This window comes from Heloderma suspectum, chromosome 5 (assembly GCF_057233095.1).
Source record: "Heloderma suspectum isolate Gila_16-S chromosome 5, 16-S_ref, whole genome shotgun sequence".
Lineage (NCBI taxonomy): Eukaryota > Metazoa > Chordata > Lepidosauria > Squamata > Helodermatidae > Heloderma > Heloderma suspectum.
The window spans coordinates 126,707,557-126,723,521 of record NC_139462.1 but is presented as its reverse complement, the minus strand read 5'-3'; the positions used below and the strand labels follow the sequence as shown (position 1 = coordinate 126,723,521).

The following is a 15,965-nucleotide window of genomic DNA, read 5'->3' as shown; positions in this document are numbered from 1 at the left end:
TGAGTTGTCATCTGAGCAGTTACATATATGGGAAAGGCTGCACCTTCTTTGGAACATTCTCCAGGTAGAATCTAGACTTTTCAGGTGGCGGGATACATCCCAAGGTCCAGTGCACATGCTCAAAGGGGCCTTTCACGCAGTTCAAGGACTGCCATGGCCAAAAATAATACTGACCTGTAGCAGTGAGGTGGGAGAATCGGAAATTTGGACTTACTGTGAAATACCCTTCTGGTCAGCAAGGAGCAGGGGAGTAGGGAAGAGCTAACTCTCTCTTCTGGTGAACGTAGGGACAAGCAAACAAGATCTCATTCATCTGGAAGGGGAGGAACCCCTTCAGTCACAAGACTTGCAGAAAGCTAAAAGAATAAACTGAATAACCCAAGAAACATATTTTTACAAACATCTTTTAGCCATTATAACCTTGGGATCCCTGCAAAAGAAAACATAACAAAGAGAACAGAGAGGTGTCACTGGAGTTCCTAACAAGCGATTAGGGGTACTGCACAAATGCAATATACACCCTTCCCCCATGCAGGAGAGGAACTGGCCTGGTCAGAAGGGTCTACCTGCTTCACCCCTTGCTGACCAGAAGGATATTTCATGGTAGGTCCAAGCTTCCATTCTCAGTCAGCAAGCAGGTGAAGCAGGTAGGAAAGAGATTCCAAAGCAGTGTCTTTGGTGTCATTTGCAGGACTTTCTGCCCAAATGACACCTCCACTGAGGCAAACTTGTCTCGTTTGTAATGTCGAATCAAGGTGGATGGATTCACCCAAGTAGCTGCTCTACAGCCATCTTTGAGCAGCATTCCTATAAACAGCACCACCGAAGCTGCAGAGCTATGTAGTGGATGTGCAGTGATACCACAAGGTGGGTCTCTGGCCTGTGACATGTATGCTAGCCCAATACATTCTCTGACCTACCTACGAATGGTGGACTATGATACCTTCTTCCTCTTGTCCCCCCTTTTATAGGTCACAAAGAGGGCATCTGAGCACCTTGATCACTGGGAATGCCTGACATAAACTGTCAATGCTTTATATGCATCTAGCTTGTGCCACCTATGGTATTTTAGGTGAGTTGGATTAGGACAAAAATTAGGGAGAACCACCTCATTGGAAGACTGAGTTACCTTAGGCATAAAACTGGGATTGGCCCTAAGCATCACCCGATCTGGAAGAAAGGTAGGTAGAAGGCTCTTCCTTCACTGACAATGCTCCCAACTCTCTCACTCTACACATTAAAGTCAGTGCAACAAGGCTTTCCATGCAAGTTCCTTCATGGGAATCAACTGGATGGGTTCGAAAGGGGCTGCTGTCTAGGTTCATTCAACCATGGATCCCAAGACAGGAACCTGTGGATCACTGGTGCCAAGATCAACACAGCCCCTCACAAGAACCACTTAACCTGGGGATGTCAGGCTACAGAACTTGACCCACCTGTGTTCAATATGCTCCCAATAGCTACAACTTGCCTGAGGGTGCTTGTCGCCAGGACCTTCTTCAGGCCCAGCTGCAGAAAAGTGAGAACCTTGGGACTCTGAGCCTTCTACACTATGACCCCATGACTCCTACACCACCTCTGGAACACCTTCCATGTCATTTTGTAGATCTTATTAGTGAAAGAGTGCCAGGAGGCCAACATAGTGTTCACTACCTCTGACGTAAGACCTGACTTCAGTAATTGCCTCCATTCATCTTCCAGATGCCGAGTAGTAACCAGCCTGGGTAAAGGACTGGACCCTGGATTAGAACATCCAGCCTCTTCAGAATCCTCCATGGCTGATCCACACTGGGATCCACAAGATTAGACAACCATAGCCTCCTGGCCAGTATACTGGTGCCACCAGGAGAAACAATGCCTTGCGGGCTCTGACTTTGCGTCATGTCCTTGCGATGATGGGAAATGGAGGAAAAGCATATAGGAGATCCTGAGGCCGCTCAGATAACAAAGCGTCTATGGCTTTGGTGTGTCAATCAAGGTATGAACCTCCTGACCTTCCTGATGGCCCCTGTCACAAACAGATCTATCGTTGGAAGACCCCAATGGTTCATCACCTCCTGGAACACCTTCAGATTCAAAGGCCACTCTGTGTAGTCTATAGTTGTCCTGTTCAACCAGCCTGCCTGAATATACTGGATCCCCTGAACATACTCCGATGACACCAAGGCCAGATTGGCTTCTGCCTGTGATAATAGGAGATTGGCTTCTCTCTGCAACCCACTGGACCCCCAGCATCCCCGATGGTTGATAGGGGCCTCTTAAACGCCATCGGTGCGAAGCTGATTGCTCTGAGTTCCAGCCAGTTTATTGGGTGGGTTGCCTTCTCTACTGACCTGATGCCTTGTACCACTTCTTCCCGCAGTGGGCCCCCCACCCTGTCACACTGGTGTCTGTGGTTACCTGAACCCAAAGAGGCTCCCACAGAGACCCCATGAACTGGCGTGGACAGAGTAGCTTCGCTGGCTGCCCTTCCTGGTGCATGCCTGCTGAGCAGCTTCACACACGGGGGCACTGGGAGCTGCTCAATACTGGGGACTCAGTCCATGCCAAGAGGAGATAACAGCTGAGATGCCCTCCAGCGAGGAATCCCAGGAGGCTCTGCAGGTTGAATTGTGGAGCCCGGTAGGCAAGATGTTCTGCAGCCCTGCTGTAAGGAGTCAATAGAGGAATCTCCCATGATGCTGCTGCCTGGCTAACTTGTTTAGCTCCTCTGAGGTGCTTCACTCCAGCTGGAGTGTCTTGGAGCTGGGCACATGCTCACATAATAAATGTTGTAGCAATGATGGAGTTGGCTGCAGCTGCTCTGATTGATAAGGTAGCAGCCTCATGTGGGCGATGAAGGGCCACGGTGCTCTTCCACTCCTCTGAGTCTAGAAGTGACCCCCAAACTTCTCACAGCAGCACTGCCTTGGAGAGCACAGCTACAGGGACTTCAAGTGAATCCATGATAGAACCCAGCAGATTGTATAACTTACTGTGAAAGTTATGGGCAGTTTTGCTCAGATTTTTCCACTCGTTCTGCAAAACCTCAGAAGACAACTTTGGGAAAGGCAATACGGGCACTGGATGGCCAGAGCACGGAAACACTTCTGATGCTCCCAGAAACTCTTGCACTTCTGCAACTGTGGGGCTGGCTGTGGGAGTGGGTACCGAAAGCTTTGATGTCCTTATAGGCTTGTTTAAAATGACAGGGAAAGCATCCATGCCGAACAGCCTATAGCGAGAAGCTGTTTAGGCTTCCTTGTCTGAGAACTCCCCCTCTGATCTGTCATCGGGACCCTTATCTTGGCCTGAGACTGATCCCGCCACATCAGCTATGCTGCTCAGGGGACACCCCAGCTGTGCTCCATCCAATGCTGGGGCTGCCGCCTGGTCTGGTCACATTGTCACAGAAGCCTTGGAGGTCCCTCATGAGGGGCATAAACAAGTAGATAGCGGCTCCCCTGACCTTTAGCCTTGGAACTTTTCAACCTGGCACAGTTGTGGCAGTGCTGTTCTTTTTTGTGCCTTGAGTGGGCTTGGAGGGGGTGTGAGGAGAAGGATGATGAAGATGGGGAGGAGGAGGACGGACGAATCCCTAGCAAGGAAGCATTCTTCTTCTCTGTTGTGCTTATGAGATCAACAAGCGATCTCTCTGGCCAGGGAGGCTGCAATTTACTTGATGACTTGGTTCAAACAACTAAGGATGTCAGGTTGAGATATATCCCCCAACCCCACCTGGAAACCATACCCCACTGCTTATTCACAGGGTCCACTTACCCCCTCCATGGCAATAGCCGAGATAGTAGGAGCAGTGTCATCTGGTGACACCATGGACTGTACTCCTGCAATGGCAGTGGACTGTGCAAGTGGGGAGGTGTTTCCTATGCAAGAGCTCTTACTCGTTCTCTACTAATGGACATCATAGCCCCAAGCTGAAAAGACAATGTCCACTCACCCATACAGATCCTGCCAGTCTTCCCTCCCTGGGGCGAGATGCCTGGCAAGTCATGGCTGTGTTGCTCCCCCGCCCCAATTGCCAGATAGCACTGCGACACTTGGGAGACCCCTGGCTGGCCTGCTGCCTGCAATGCAACCACGCGGTGCAGCTGGGCTTCACTAGGAGAAGCAGTACATCCTTCCCCAAGTTCTTTTTTTTAAAGCAATGGTTGGGACTCCAACATGGGGAGAGCAAGAGGAGTCTCCTCACTACCCTTGCAAACAGCTGTGGTTCCTCCCCTTTAGATGAACAAGATTTCATTTGTTTGGCCCTGCCTTCACCAGAAGAGGGCGTTAAACCTTTTCTGTCTGCTCCACCCCTTGCTGACCAAGAATGTGTGGCTCCACAGATGCCCACAAGGAACTTCAGTTACAGGTAAGCAAGACATGCTCCTCCTTTGTGGTCAAGGCACACATACAGAAGACTAATAAGGTCACTTCTGTGGAAGGTAGGGTAGACCACCCTAGAAAAATAAAGACTGCCAATCTGCCCTCCCAAGTGTGGCACTAGCATAAGCTCAAACATCCAAGGTATCAGATGAAGGTCAAGGGCTGAGACCAGAGAATAGTCCAAAAGAAGTCAGGGATCAACATCCCTTGGCAAAAACTCTCAAAAAGCCAAATGAATGTTCCTCTTGATACTACTGCTGTGGCGGGCAAAGAACTGATTGGAAAGGCATGTGGTCTGCCCCTTTTGCATGTGCGCTGAAACGGGGTGGGGGGATAGCCTGTGACCAAAAGTCTAGATTCTAGCTCTAGAATGTTCCAGAGATGCTCTGTGCAGGTTTTCCAATGTGTGTGCCTGCACAAAGACCATGAAAAAGAATTGGGGAGAACCCAACAGCTGAACTGGAGTCCTGCCACTGACTACAAGGGAAAGGAGGATCAGGAGAGAAAAAGGAAAACGCATCCTGGCAGGTCCTCAAAAGAATAGACCACCTTTGTGTTCTAGGACACCACAAAGTAACACTAATTGAGTTGCCCCTGAAAAATGAGGTTTAATTCAAGATGCATTAGGCTACAGCATTGTGTGTGTGCATGTGCCTATAAAATCAACTAATTCCCATCACCTTTCTTCTTCTCTCCTCTCCCAAATAGCATAGAACATCAATCCTATGCCTCTGCCCTCAGAACACGCAAACCATTGTTCCAGAACTGCAAGTGCAAACTGTGATAGAGTTCACTGACATTTCATATATATGTCAACAGTTTAACCTTGATAGTCCAGCAACTCCTGTGGCTTGGAAAATCCTAACTTTGTATATACTGTAATTCAGCCCTCCCCAACCTGGCACCCTCCAGATGTTTTGGACTTCAATTCCTATCAGCTCTAGCCAGCAAGGCCAATGCTCAGAAATGCTGGGTAGTTGTGATCTAAAACATCTGGGGAGGGGCACCAGGTTGGGGATAGTTTCCCTAATTAACAGAGTCTTAGCTGGCCACAACTACTTGAGGAAGAGCTCTTGGGGCCCTAGCAGAACATTCACTGAGCTGTGGCAGTGAAAAGGCAAATGTGGTGTTAGGAATTATTAGGAAAGTGTGTAGCAATAGAACAAGTATCAGAACGCCATTAAGTCAGTCCACAGTGCAGCCATGTTGAAATATTGCATTAAGTGCTGGTAGTCCTGTCTCAGAACAGATAGTATAGAGCTGGGGAATGTGCAGAAAAGGGCAACTAAAATGAGCAGAGGGATAAAGATAATGACAGCACTTCCTTAAGTGATGAACAAAATGGAGATGGAGAGAAATGCTTCCCCATTCCTTTCTGGCAGCAGAACTTGGCGACATCCAGTGAAGCTCTTTGGGCGCAGGCTTAGGACAAAGAAAAGGAACAGCTTCTTCTTACCCCATGTTTCACAGTTTTAGCAGCATGTGCTGCTTTCTTCTTTGTGTCGTATGGCGTGAGGATATCTATAATGGCCATGAAATACACCTCCTTCTTAGGGGCACCTGATCAAAACAAGAGAGACACTTGTTCAGACAGACACACAGAGGGTCGCCTCTAGGGCTTGCTGTCCTCTTTGAACGGCAAGCACAGCATTCCACATGCTTACCAAGCTGGATATGCGAGTTGAGAGCCACATTTGCAACCCAGCAAATACCTTGAGGCAGCACCTATAATATCCCAGTGAAAATATTAATTTGGTGGAGCGCTTCAAGAGAGAAGAGGCTGTCCTGAGCTTATGAGGAGCACCTCTCTCATCAGTAATGTTATGTATGACTGGCAATTTTTTTTTTAATAAAAAATGTAACAGGATCTTCTCACCCGCAGTGCAGGTGTTATGGAGACCTGGCTAGACGAGGCCACTACTCCCACTCCTGTGGCCATTTGCCCAGCTGGATTTTCGTATGTGCAGCAGCAGAGGGCTGGGGGCGGGGAGTGGCTGTTATCTACCAGGAGTCCTTGGTCCTCACCAGACTCCCCCTCTGGGAGACCAGGGTTGCTGACTGCATGTACTGGAGGTTGGGCCCAAAGGGCAGTCTGGGGATTCTGCTCATGTACCGTCCACCTGCTGCATGGCAGACTCCCTGGCCAAGGTGCTTGAGGTGGTCTCTGATGTGCGTGTGCAGTTCCCTAACTTGTTGGTGTTGGGGAACTTCAATGTACATTTGGAGGCCATGAAGCCTCGGGACTTCATGGAGACCATGACTTCCTGGGACCTGCACCCTATTGCAACTGGGCCCACCCATGTAACAGGTCCTAAGTCAGATCTTGTGTATGTTTCCAGAGAGGTGGGGAGCAACCTGGAAATCGGGGTATATCCACCACCCCCTTGTCATGGTCAGATCACTATCTGGTGGGGTTGGACTTCTTGGTTCCACAACCCCTCTGCAGGGGTGGAGGACCCATTAAGATGGTCCGACCCAGGCATCTTTTGGATCCAAATGGATTCCTGACTGCACTTGAGGATTCTTTGGAGCTGCTTGGTCGAGGCCCTGGTGGGTGGCTGGAATGCTGCGATCACCGGCGCATTAGACTGGGTGGCTCCAAAACGCCCTCTCCCCCTGAACAGAGCTCAGACTGCACCATGGTTCACCCCATGGTTGCAAGCTCTGAAGCAGGAGGTGAGACGGCTAAAGCGCCGGTGGAGGAAATCTCACTCCGAAGACGATCGGACACAGGTTAGAGCTGCAGCTTCTGCAACCTGCAGCCTACCATGTGGCGATAACAGCAGCAAAAAATAATGTTTATTTATTTTTATTTCTAGCCGAGTGCTGTCCCAGGAGGCTGTTCCAAGTGATCCGGAACCTGGTCAGTCCAGTTGTTCTGGAACCAATGGAGCATTCTAAGGCCTCCTGTGATGAGTTTGCAAGTACTTTGCAGATAAAATAGGCTGGATCAATAGTGCTATTCTGTGCACTGTGGATACAGTTAGTGCATGAGGGGTGGCCAGTGGCAGACTGGTTGTGTGGGATTGGTTCCAGCTTCTTCCTTCTGAGGAAGTGGACAAGGTGCTTTCATCTTTAAGGCCAACCACTTGCTTACTCGATCCTTGCCCATCTTGGCTCATTATGAGCTGCAGGGAAAGACTCAGGGAGGGGATCAAGGCAGTGGTGAATGCCTCCTTCGAGAAGGGAGTGATGCCATCAGCCCTCAAGGAAGTGGTGATAAGACCATGGTTAAGGAAGCCCTCCTTAGATCCCCAAGACTTTAACAACTTTTGCCCGGTCTCGAATCTGCCATTTTGGGGCAAGTTAGTTGAGTGGGTGGTGGCGTTTTGCAGTTGCAGGCACACTTGGAAGAAGCCGATTATCTAGATCCATTTCATTCGGGCTTCAGGCCTGGGCATGGGACAGAAATGGCCTTGGTCACCTTGGTAGATGATATGGGAAGGGCTCTGGATAGGGGAAAATGCTCCTTCCTTGTTCTCCTCCATCTCTCAGCGGCTTTTGATACCGTTGACCACTGTATCCTCCTGGACCGCCTGGAGGGGTTGGGCATAGGGGACACCCTATTAGCCAGGACAGGTAGGCTGGTGAGGACTAGGGAGAGGGCCTTTTCTGTGGTGGCCCCCACTCTGTGGAATTCCCTCCCTAGTGACCTCCGCCATACCCTCTTTGATGAGCTTCTGCTGGGCTTTGAAAACCTAGCTGTTCAGGTGGGCATTTGGGGTGGGTTAGCGTTTTTTTAGAGCAATGTTGTTTTGTTCAGTTGATTATGTAAATTTGTTGTATTTTGTGTTGTTATTTGTACTGTACGCTACCTAGAGTGGCCGGGTAGCCGGCCAGATGGGCGGCTAATAAATCATTCACACAGCGCATCATACCTCTTTAGTATTCGAAAGGTCCACAGTTATTTATTTTTTAAAAGGAATTGCTATTCACACATATGCACAGACATAGCAAAGGTCTGGATAAAGCTGCTGAATAGCAAGGGTACCTCCTGGGTACCCATGTGTTAGACCAGTGATTTTCCAACTCTCTACTTTCAGGGAATCCTTACCAAACTGACTTATCTGCCACAGTAACCCTGTGTGTTGCAAAGGATTCTGGGGCATTTTCCAGGGCACACTGTCAGTTTATACAGGGCACAGGCCAGAACTGCTGGGCCTCACGATTGCTCTGTGTGAACAGCAAGTGTGCCCAAAAAGAGACACAGCCCTCCCCTATGGCTACACATTGCAGAGAAAGACCAGGAGTGGTGGGCAAGCTGTCATCCGTTTGAAGGGAAGAAGAAGATAGGCGAGGGAGCTTTGGTGACCAGGTAACCATGGGTCAGGAAGCCAGGAGGTCTTCTGATATCAAATAGACCAAGGGTGGTGGGGTGGGCTAAATGTTTTTATTGTTTCCAATTAACCAGCTATGTGTTTTTACTACATGCCTGCAGTCAGAGGACCTTTTAACACATCACCCCGCCTCCCAACCAGAGAACTTAGCCTCCCATCTCCTCACCCCGCCCCCCTACAGCCCCATCACTCACTTTCATGGCTTTTCATAGCGTAGACGTCCACTGATGGATCAAACTCCCCAGGCCCAAAAAAACGTGGGAAGTTGAGGAGGTTACCAGGACTATCAGGTGGAGTCCCATAAGAACCAATGGGGTTCCCACCAAGGCCATCATTCTCACATTCTTCATCTTCTGCCCGGTCCTCAACATCCATCTCCTCCTGCTCTGCACGGTCTACATCATGTATCCCGACCAGCAAGCTGTAATCCATGATCTTCAGCTGAGCGAGAAACTGGAAGCCAAGAGAAAGACACTCTCTGCCTCCTGTTGCTATGGTCTTGCCACCCACCTGCTCAGATGAAGGCTGACCCCCTGTGTCACCTTCAAGACTCTGGTCACCTTTCATCTCAACTACCATGACTTCACTCTTCGGCTGACTTCCCTTTCTGTTCTGGCTTCCCTCTCCACTCAGTTCAGACCATCCCCACTATGTCCCCTGCTTTTGCATCAGTCGGTGTTTCCCTAGCCTTCCAATAATGGAGGCAAACTTTTCTTTCTGAATTAAAATTGGGGGCACACCTCACTCTTACACTACTAAATAGGTACTTTTATTTAGACTATGTAAATTAGTCACCCAGTCATCCTGCCACCATCCATCCATTCATCCAAGGTACTTGACTGCCTTTGGGCCTGACACATGGAGAGACATAGCAAACAGCGTTCTGTGTGTGGGTGGGCACTTTGGGCTCACCTGAAACTCTAAATCATTTATTTCTGATGGCACAGAATTTGGAAATTATCACCTTACATCCCCTCCACGCATGCTCTGCATTAACGTCTGGTTCTTTTCCCCACTTCTCTTCCTTCCTATCTCTTGCCTTCTCTAACTCCCCACAAATTCATCTCCTTTTGCTCCACCCCCCCCTCCCATTTCTGTGCTTCTGCCATGCTGGTCTCCATGGCTGCTGCAGCCTTTCCTTCCTTCTGCAGCCTTTCCTTATATACGTACTTATCAACTGAAATTATATATTGTTTTTCATCATCAACAGATTTCAAAGAATGGTAATTAACATTCTAACTGCTTGGGGTGAAGGTGTCAGCAATAAACCAACAATCTGGACCTGAAACAAAATGTTACAGTGGATTCCCTGGTGCTTGTGTAAAAGTCTTGCTCAGCTTTTGAGCAACGTCCTCTCCCACACCCCTGCTCTGTATGTGAGCACAGGCATACAGTCTACTTTCCCTATTTGGAGTGGGATGGGGTGGCTCCTTCTTCTTTAAAGAAAAGTGTATTTCTGCAAACCTTGGGGTTCCCCCGAGCATACAGAGATCTCCCTCATGTATATGTGGGGTGGGGGGTGCCATTCCTGCTACACAGGAGCAGCACACATCCCTGAACATCACTAATAGAAGAAATGATAAGCAAACCAGTTTCAGCGAAGGGAGCAAGTGGTCAGGTGATCTAGAAGAAAAACCCACATGAGCTATGTGGGGACAGAAGGGCTTGTGCGCTGGTGCTACTTCAGGAAAATAATGGACAGACAAGGTAAGGGCGCTTTCATGGGTGGGAGACTGGGAATAAGATGGGGTGTATGATAGGCAGGGAGGGTGAGAACCAGGAAGGTGACTGGAGACTGGATCCAGAACATAAGGAAATTGAAGGATGGGAAGCCCAAAGCACAGCTGAATGAAACAGAAAGCACAGAAAATGCCTCCCCTTCCTTTTTCTAACAGTTCTTATCAGCCTCCCTTCCTTGACATTTGCTTTAGAATATGAGGACTGACTTCATCATATCTATGTGCAGCATTGAGCAATTTCAAGTGTTTGAATAACAATAATGACAAAAATGGAAGCTGAAAAGTTGGCATTTGAGGGAAGGGTGAGTGAAGGACTCACAGGCCTGAGGACAAGGAGGGCAGAGGAGATGGGACACAGAGAAAAGGAGGAACTATGGGAAATAACCTGACACTTGGCCAAGGCTACTGTTGGCAGGCAGGGACTGCAAGAGCTTGAGGGCTCTGGAGTTTAGAAGACTGCAGGGCTAGCTCTGGAGCAGGGCAGATCACCCAGAGCTCCACGCAGGGAAAGGAAAAGCGGTCCTTTAGGGTCCTTTCCAGATTTGTGGATCTAAAATCATCACACTTCTTAGCTCACCCATGTTCTCACCAGCAGCTCAGTACACTCTACCTCAACATCTCGCTTCAACTTCTCCAAAAAGTTCTTTTTGCATTCCTCTCCGACATGGAGCTTTTGGCCTTCATTCAGAAAATCGTTGTCTTTAAATGTCGGTAGATCCTTAGCCTAGAAAGGATTGAATTGGAATGAGTGGAAAAAAACCCCTTAATTTCACATATGCACAGATGGAACCCAAGCGGTTGCACCTATCCAGGAAAAAGGTCTTGGTCACGATAGGGGGTTTACAGAAAAACAATTGGCTCAGTGTGCTGCCTGCTGAGCTTGCAGGAAAGGTAAATTTGGTGCTATGTATTTTTAGGAAGGGAATTAAAAATAGAACAAGAATGATCCAACAGGAGCTGCTGCAGTAAAAGCTGAAAAATCCAGATCTCTGTGGTAAGCCTATTGGGGTTGTGGAATGAAAACTTCCCTGGGCTATGATGTCCTCTGAAACTCTAAGATGACTCCACCCACTTGGGAACGCCTTGGTTTCCCTTGACTTGATAGGGCTTGTCAAAGCTTCTAGGTCTGGCTTTGACTTAGCCTGGGCAAGTCAGCCTTGCCCTCATCTGCCAGGCTACTAACCCTATTTCTTGCTCTTGAGAGTGCTTGTTCTCCTGCCTGCAAGATGCTCATCAAGCTCCTATCTAAGGGACTTGTGCCATTTGCTGGCTCTCTGGGCTGCCTACAGCCCTGCATCACAATATATAGTGCTGCTATGTTTAGAATCCTATGCTCCATCCTATGCACCTGGTTGCTCCATCTCAAGAATGATATTGCAGAGTTGTAGGTGGGCAACTAAAATTATGAAGGGTTTGAAGCACCTTCCCTACAAAAAAGAAAAGGGTAAGAAATTGGTGCTTTTATTGGGGGCGGGAGGGAAGGTTGTATAAGGGTGGGGAGACATAATAGAAGTTTGTGTGTTATGGAGAGAGAGATTTTGGAGATTTCGAAACCGTATCTATCTGTTTGGTTGATCCTTATAAAGGTATTGCCTGACTGTACAGTTTGGAATATTTCCTATGGCTTACTTTGTTTTATATGTGACTTGGGAAACACCCAATTTAGCTTTGCAGGAGCAGGATTCTACAAGTGAAAGATGGGACTTTACTCTGAGGGTTTCCTTCTCTCCAACTACTAGGTAACACCACCCAATTTGGCTTTTCTTGACTTTTTAAAACTAGTGCACAACCCAAAAGTAATCTGCAGCTTTGCCAATATAAACATTGTTGCGTTTCTCTTTACTTTTGTTCTCTGCCTACCAAGAAACCTGGGTGTTTCACCTAAGGTTGGAGTCAAATCTGAGTAACTACTGGATTTTGTATTTTCAAAAATGGGAGACTTAGTCATTATGTTGTTCATTTGTCCAACAGTCCTAGATGTAACCTGAAACCTGCATGCTACCTAGTAGGGTCTAATCCATTTAAGCCTGCACCTTCTCCTCTGCTCCATCTTATGACATGCATCATGACTTCAACATCATGACTTCAACATCAAGTCAGCCCTTTTTCTCCCTCCTCCCTACTTCCGAAATCTGCTTTTTGTAACAACTTACCTGATGAAAAGACCTGAAGCTCTTGAAAACTTGCCCACAATTGAGTGCATATTTGGCTGGTCCTAATAAAGTTATCACCAGACTGTGCATTTTGGAATCTCTCTCTCAAAACACTCAAATTCAGGGTCTTCCAATGAAATTAACTGACAGCAGGTTCAGAACTAAGACACATTTCATAACTAATCTGTGCAATCCTCATGTTGTGGCAATGCCTACAGATAGCTTTATAGAAGTTAGAGAAGTTCTTGGAAGAAATGTCTATCAGTGGCTGCCAGCAATGGTAGCTAACCTCCGTAATCAGAGGCAAGATCTTAGATTACCAGAGACAAGCAAAAGGAGATAGCTACCACCATCATGGTTTGATCATAAGCTTCCTTGTGGCTTCTGTCAACTCACCCAATGACCAGATACTGGGGACATACTTACAGTGGACAGCTGTTCAGAATACATAGGTCAAAGTATGCACACAAAATGCAATATTGAAGTCTTCTGTTGAGCCTTAAGATGTAGCATCTTAATCGACTTTAGCACAGATTTAGGAATATGATCTGATTAAATGTGAATATTAGATCTACTATGGCTAAAGTCCTGGCAACAAGATCGGGAAAGAAGCAGAGATCTATATTTTCAGAAATCAGCAGGCAGACCATTACACTAATAATTGTAGCCAAATGAACTTTTGTAACTTTTTATGTTCTACAATTTCCTTGTGTTACAGTGAAAAATACTTCTTCTATTCCCTCTATGCAATTGCTGGGTTTTTTTTTTTGCTGTTACTCATTACCCTGCTTATTTGACAGAATTCAATACCACTTCAACACCCTGCAACCACAGAAGTTTGCTTTTTGAAAACCAACCAATCAAGGTCCACAAGACCTCATGGATACTTAGGTGTTCCTTGGATGTATTAGAATCCAAGCTGAAAGTCATCATCTCACCAGAGAAGAAAAGCCCATACATTGTTTTGGGTACAACCCTCAAGGGCTTTGATGTGCAGTTTGAAAGCTTCATAATTCTATCAGGTTAAAAAAATTAATCTGAATATTTAAGCAACTGGCTGTCCTTAAAATAGAAGGAAAGCCATCTGGCTTTTCCGGATTAAAATGAAAAAAAAAGGACAGAATGAGGGAGGAGAATTAAAATGCTTTCTTAAATAACCAAATGGAAAAATAAAACATTATGTTGTTTGTTTTAAATTGCATTTCAGGCACTTGATCAGATCTTGGTTTCTACAGGAAGAAAGCACTTTAGCAGTTTTAAGGATTCCCCATGCTCATTGCAGGAAGACACTGGTATCTCTCTCTCTACTACAATTTGTGAGGGGAAGGGAAGGGCTGGGAATTATGTTTGTTTGTAATTATAATGAAGAATAATCCTGGATGAGATACAGACATACACAGGTTAGCAACCAGCTGCCCATGGACTATATCTGACCAATGAAAACTTACAATTGGTTCATTGCTAACTTACAACCCACCCCAGGCCTATCTAATGGCTAAAAGAATCCTCCTAGCTTCAGCCAAACTGGATCACATCTCCTGGTTTCACAAGGGAAAAGCAACTTTCTAGAAACACACAAGCAACACTGCCCACATGTCTCCAGCAATCTTAATTCCCCCTCCCAGGAAAGTCATAGTAGGACCTTCCTTTCTTTTAAAATCACTTACAGTGCAACCCAATGTGTGTCTGCATTGTCAATCTCACTTTTGAGCCTTAATGGCCTCAAAACCCAAACAAATGTGCCCTTTTCTCTGCCACCAATTAAGACTGACCCTCACTGATGATTAACTAAAGCATTAGTTTACTAGTCTACTGATTAAAAGCATGCAACTCTAGTACAAATGATCTACCAGAGGATGGGCAGCTAGGAGTGATGTCATCTAAAGCTAAGAGGGAGAGGGAAGTGCAGGCCCAAAGCATAAGTCTATGTTCACTCAGAACACCTGTGGGGAACCTGCAGCCTGCATGAGGACCGCAATGGTCCTTCAATCATCACACCAATTCTATAGCCGCCCCCATTCCCTCTGCCACCAATTTTACTGCAGATCTCACCACTTTTTTCTGCCAGAATAAAAAGCTCTAAAAAAAGCCCCTTTCCATACAATTGATAGGTTATCAAGGCTCCTGCTGCTGCCATTTTTACCACTGCAAATAAACTTTCCCTGCTTCCTATATCTGCTGCTTCCCCTTTTAATGTTGCCCTCTGAGTGCAGATACCAAAGCAGTATATGGCTGAGCATTCAGCTGCTGATGCTGCACTCCATGGGCGGAACTAACAGGAACTACATCCAAACAATGAAAGTGGGCTGGCTGCACGTCACCCAAGGAGGAGGTAGAGGACTGTGTCTGTGTGTATGTGTGCGTGTGTGTGTGTGTCAGGGTGGGTGGGTGTTGAACAAAAATAAATGAACATTGCTTTTGAGTGCCTGTCTACTTTATCTGGGGAGAAGGAACAAAGGAAAAACAGCACACTTTAAACTGTGTGCAGTTCATGCTTGCTGTGCCTGCCTTGCTGTCCTCTCAATGGGACTCCCTTCTGAGTAAGCACGTGATGAGGGATCCTGGAGGGAGCCAATCTGGCTGGCTGGATGGCAGGTTGCGTGTGTGTGTAAAAACCACAGCGGGTGCCTCTCTACATGAACTTATGTGTGTTTGTGTGCGCATGTGCATGAGAGAGAGAGAATGGATGAATGGAGAGCAAGACAGACAGAAGAAACATGTCCCTTGTCTGCTTTTGGCAGAGGCTCCCCCATCACTACCAGCAGGCATCCCCCAACCATTTTCCCCTGGGTTGCCCACCCCAGCCTTGGAACAAAAACTCGGCTCCCAAACAAGGACGTTCTTCACCCACAGACACTCTCATCAAAACTGAAGAAACCAATAGATGTTTGTTTTGGTTTTTGTTGTTGTTGTTCAGTCCTTAAGTCATGTCCGACTCTTCGTGACCCCATGGTTTGTTTTGGTAAGCACCAATAAATGAATAGTTTTTAATTATTTTTGATATTATCCCGGGCTGCTATTGTTATTGATAATGCTCTTGTTTTTACTGTTTTATAGTCGTTTATGGAATGTTGATATGTTTTGATTCTGATGATGCACTGTGTTTTATATAATGGAAGCTGCCTTGTGAGGGCATGGCCTCACAAGGCAGCCTAAAAATTTCTTAAGTAGACAAACATTTTATTTAGAAATCAACAGAATGAAACATTAGGAGAGATAGGGAACACTATTACTACCTGCTCTCTCTAACCTTACCAATTAATGTAGTGAGTGAGAGTTATGTAGCTGCAGCAATTCAGCCCCAAATCACACATTTCTCTCTAATCCTACTACAATTACACCTATAGCAGCAATGTTTGTAGCTTTAC

At 46.8% G+C, this 15,965-nt stretch overlaps 1 protein-coding gene across 7 annotated transcripts in view; it reads right to left on the bottom strand.

Moving 5' to 3' along the window:
- Positions 1 to 15,965, bottom strand: part of PIP4K2B (phosphatidylinositol-5-phosphate 4-kinase type 2 beta) — a 41,429-nt gene that overhangs the window by 2,459 nt on the left and 23,005 nt on the right. For 4 of the 7 annotated variants that reach the window (XM_084857227.1, XM_084857225.1, XM_084857230.1 and 1 more), the window contains 3 exons: positions 11,022 to 11,168; positions 8,900 to 9,158; positions 5,825 to 5,928 (listed from right to left, as the gene is read on the bottom strand). In XM_084857227.1, coding sequence (XP_084713353.1) covers positions 5,825 to 5,928; positions 8,900 to 9,158; positions 11,022 to 11,168 — 510 coding nt within the window. The remainder of the gene's footprint in view (positions 1 to 5,824; positions 5,929 to 8,899; positions 9,159 to 11,021; positions 11,169 to 15,965) is intronic. The other 3 variants (XM_084857226.1, XM_084857232.1, XM_084857228.1) reach the window with 1 other exon arrangement.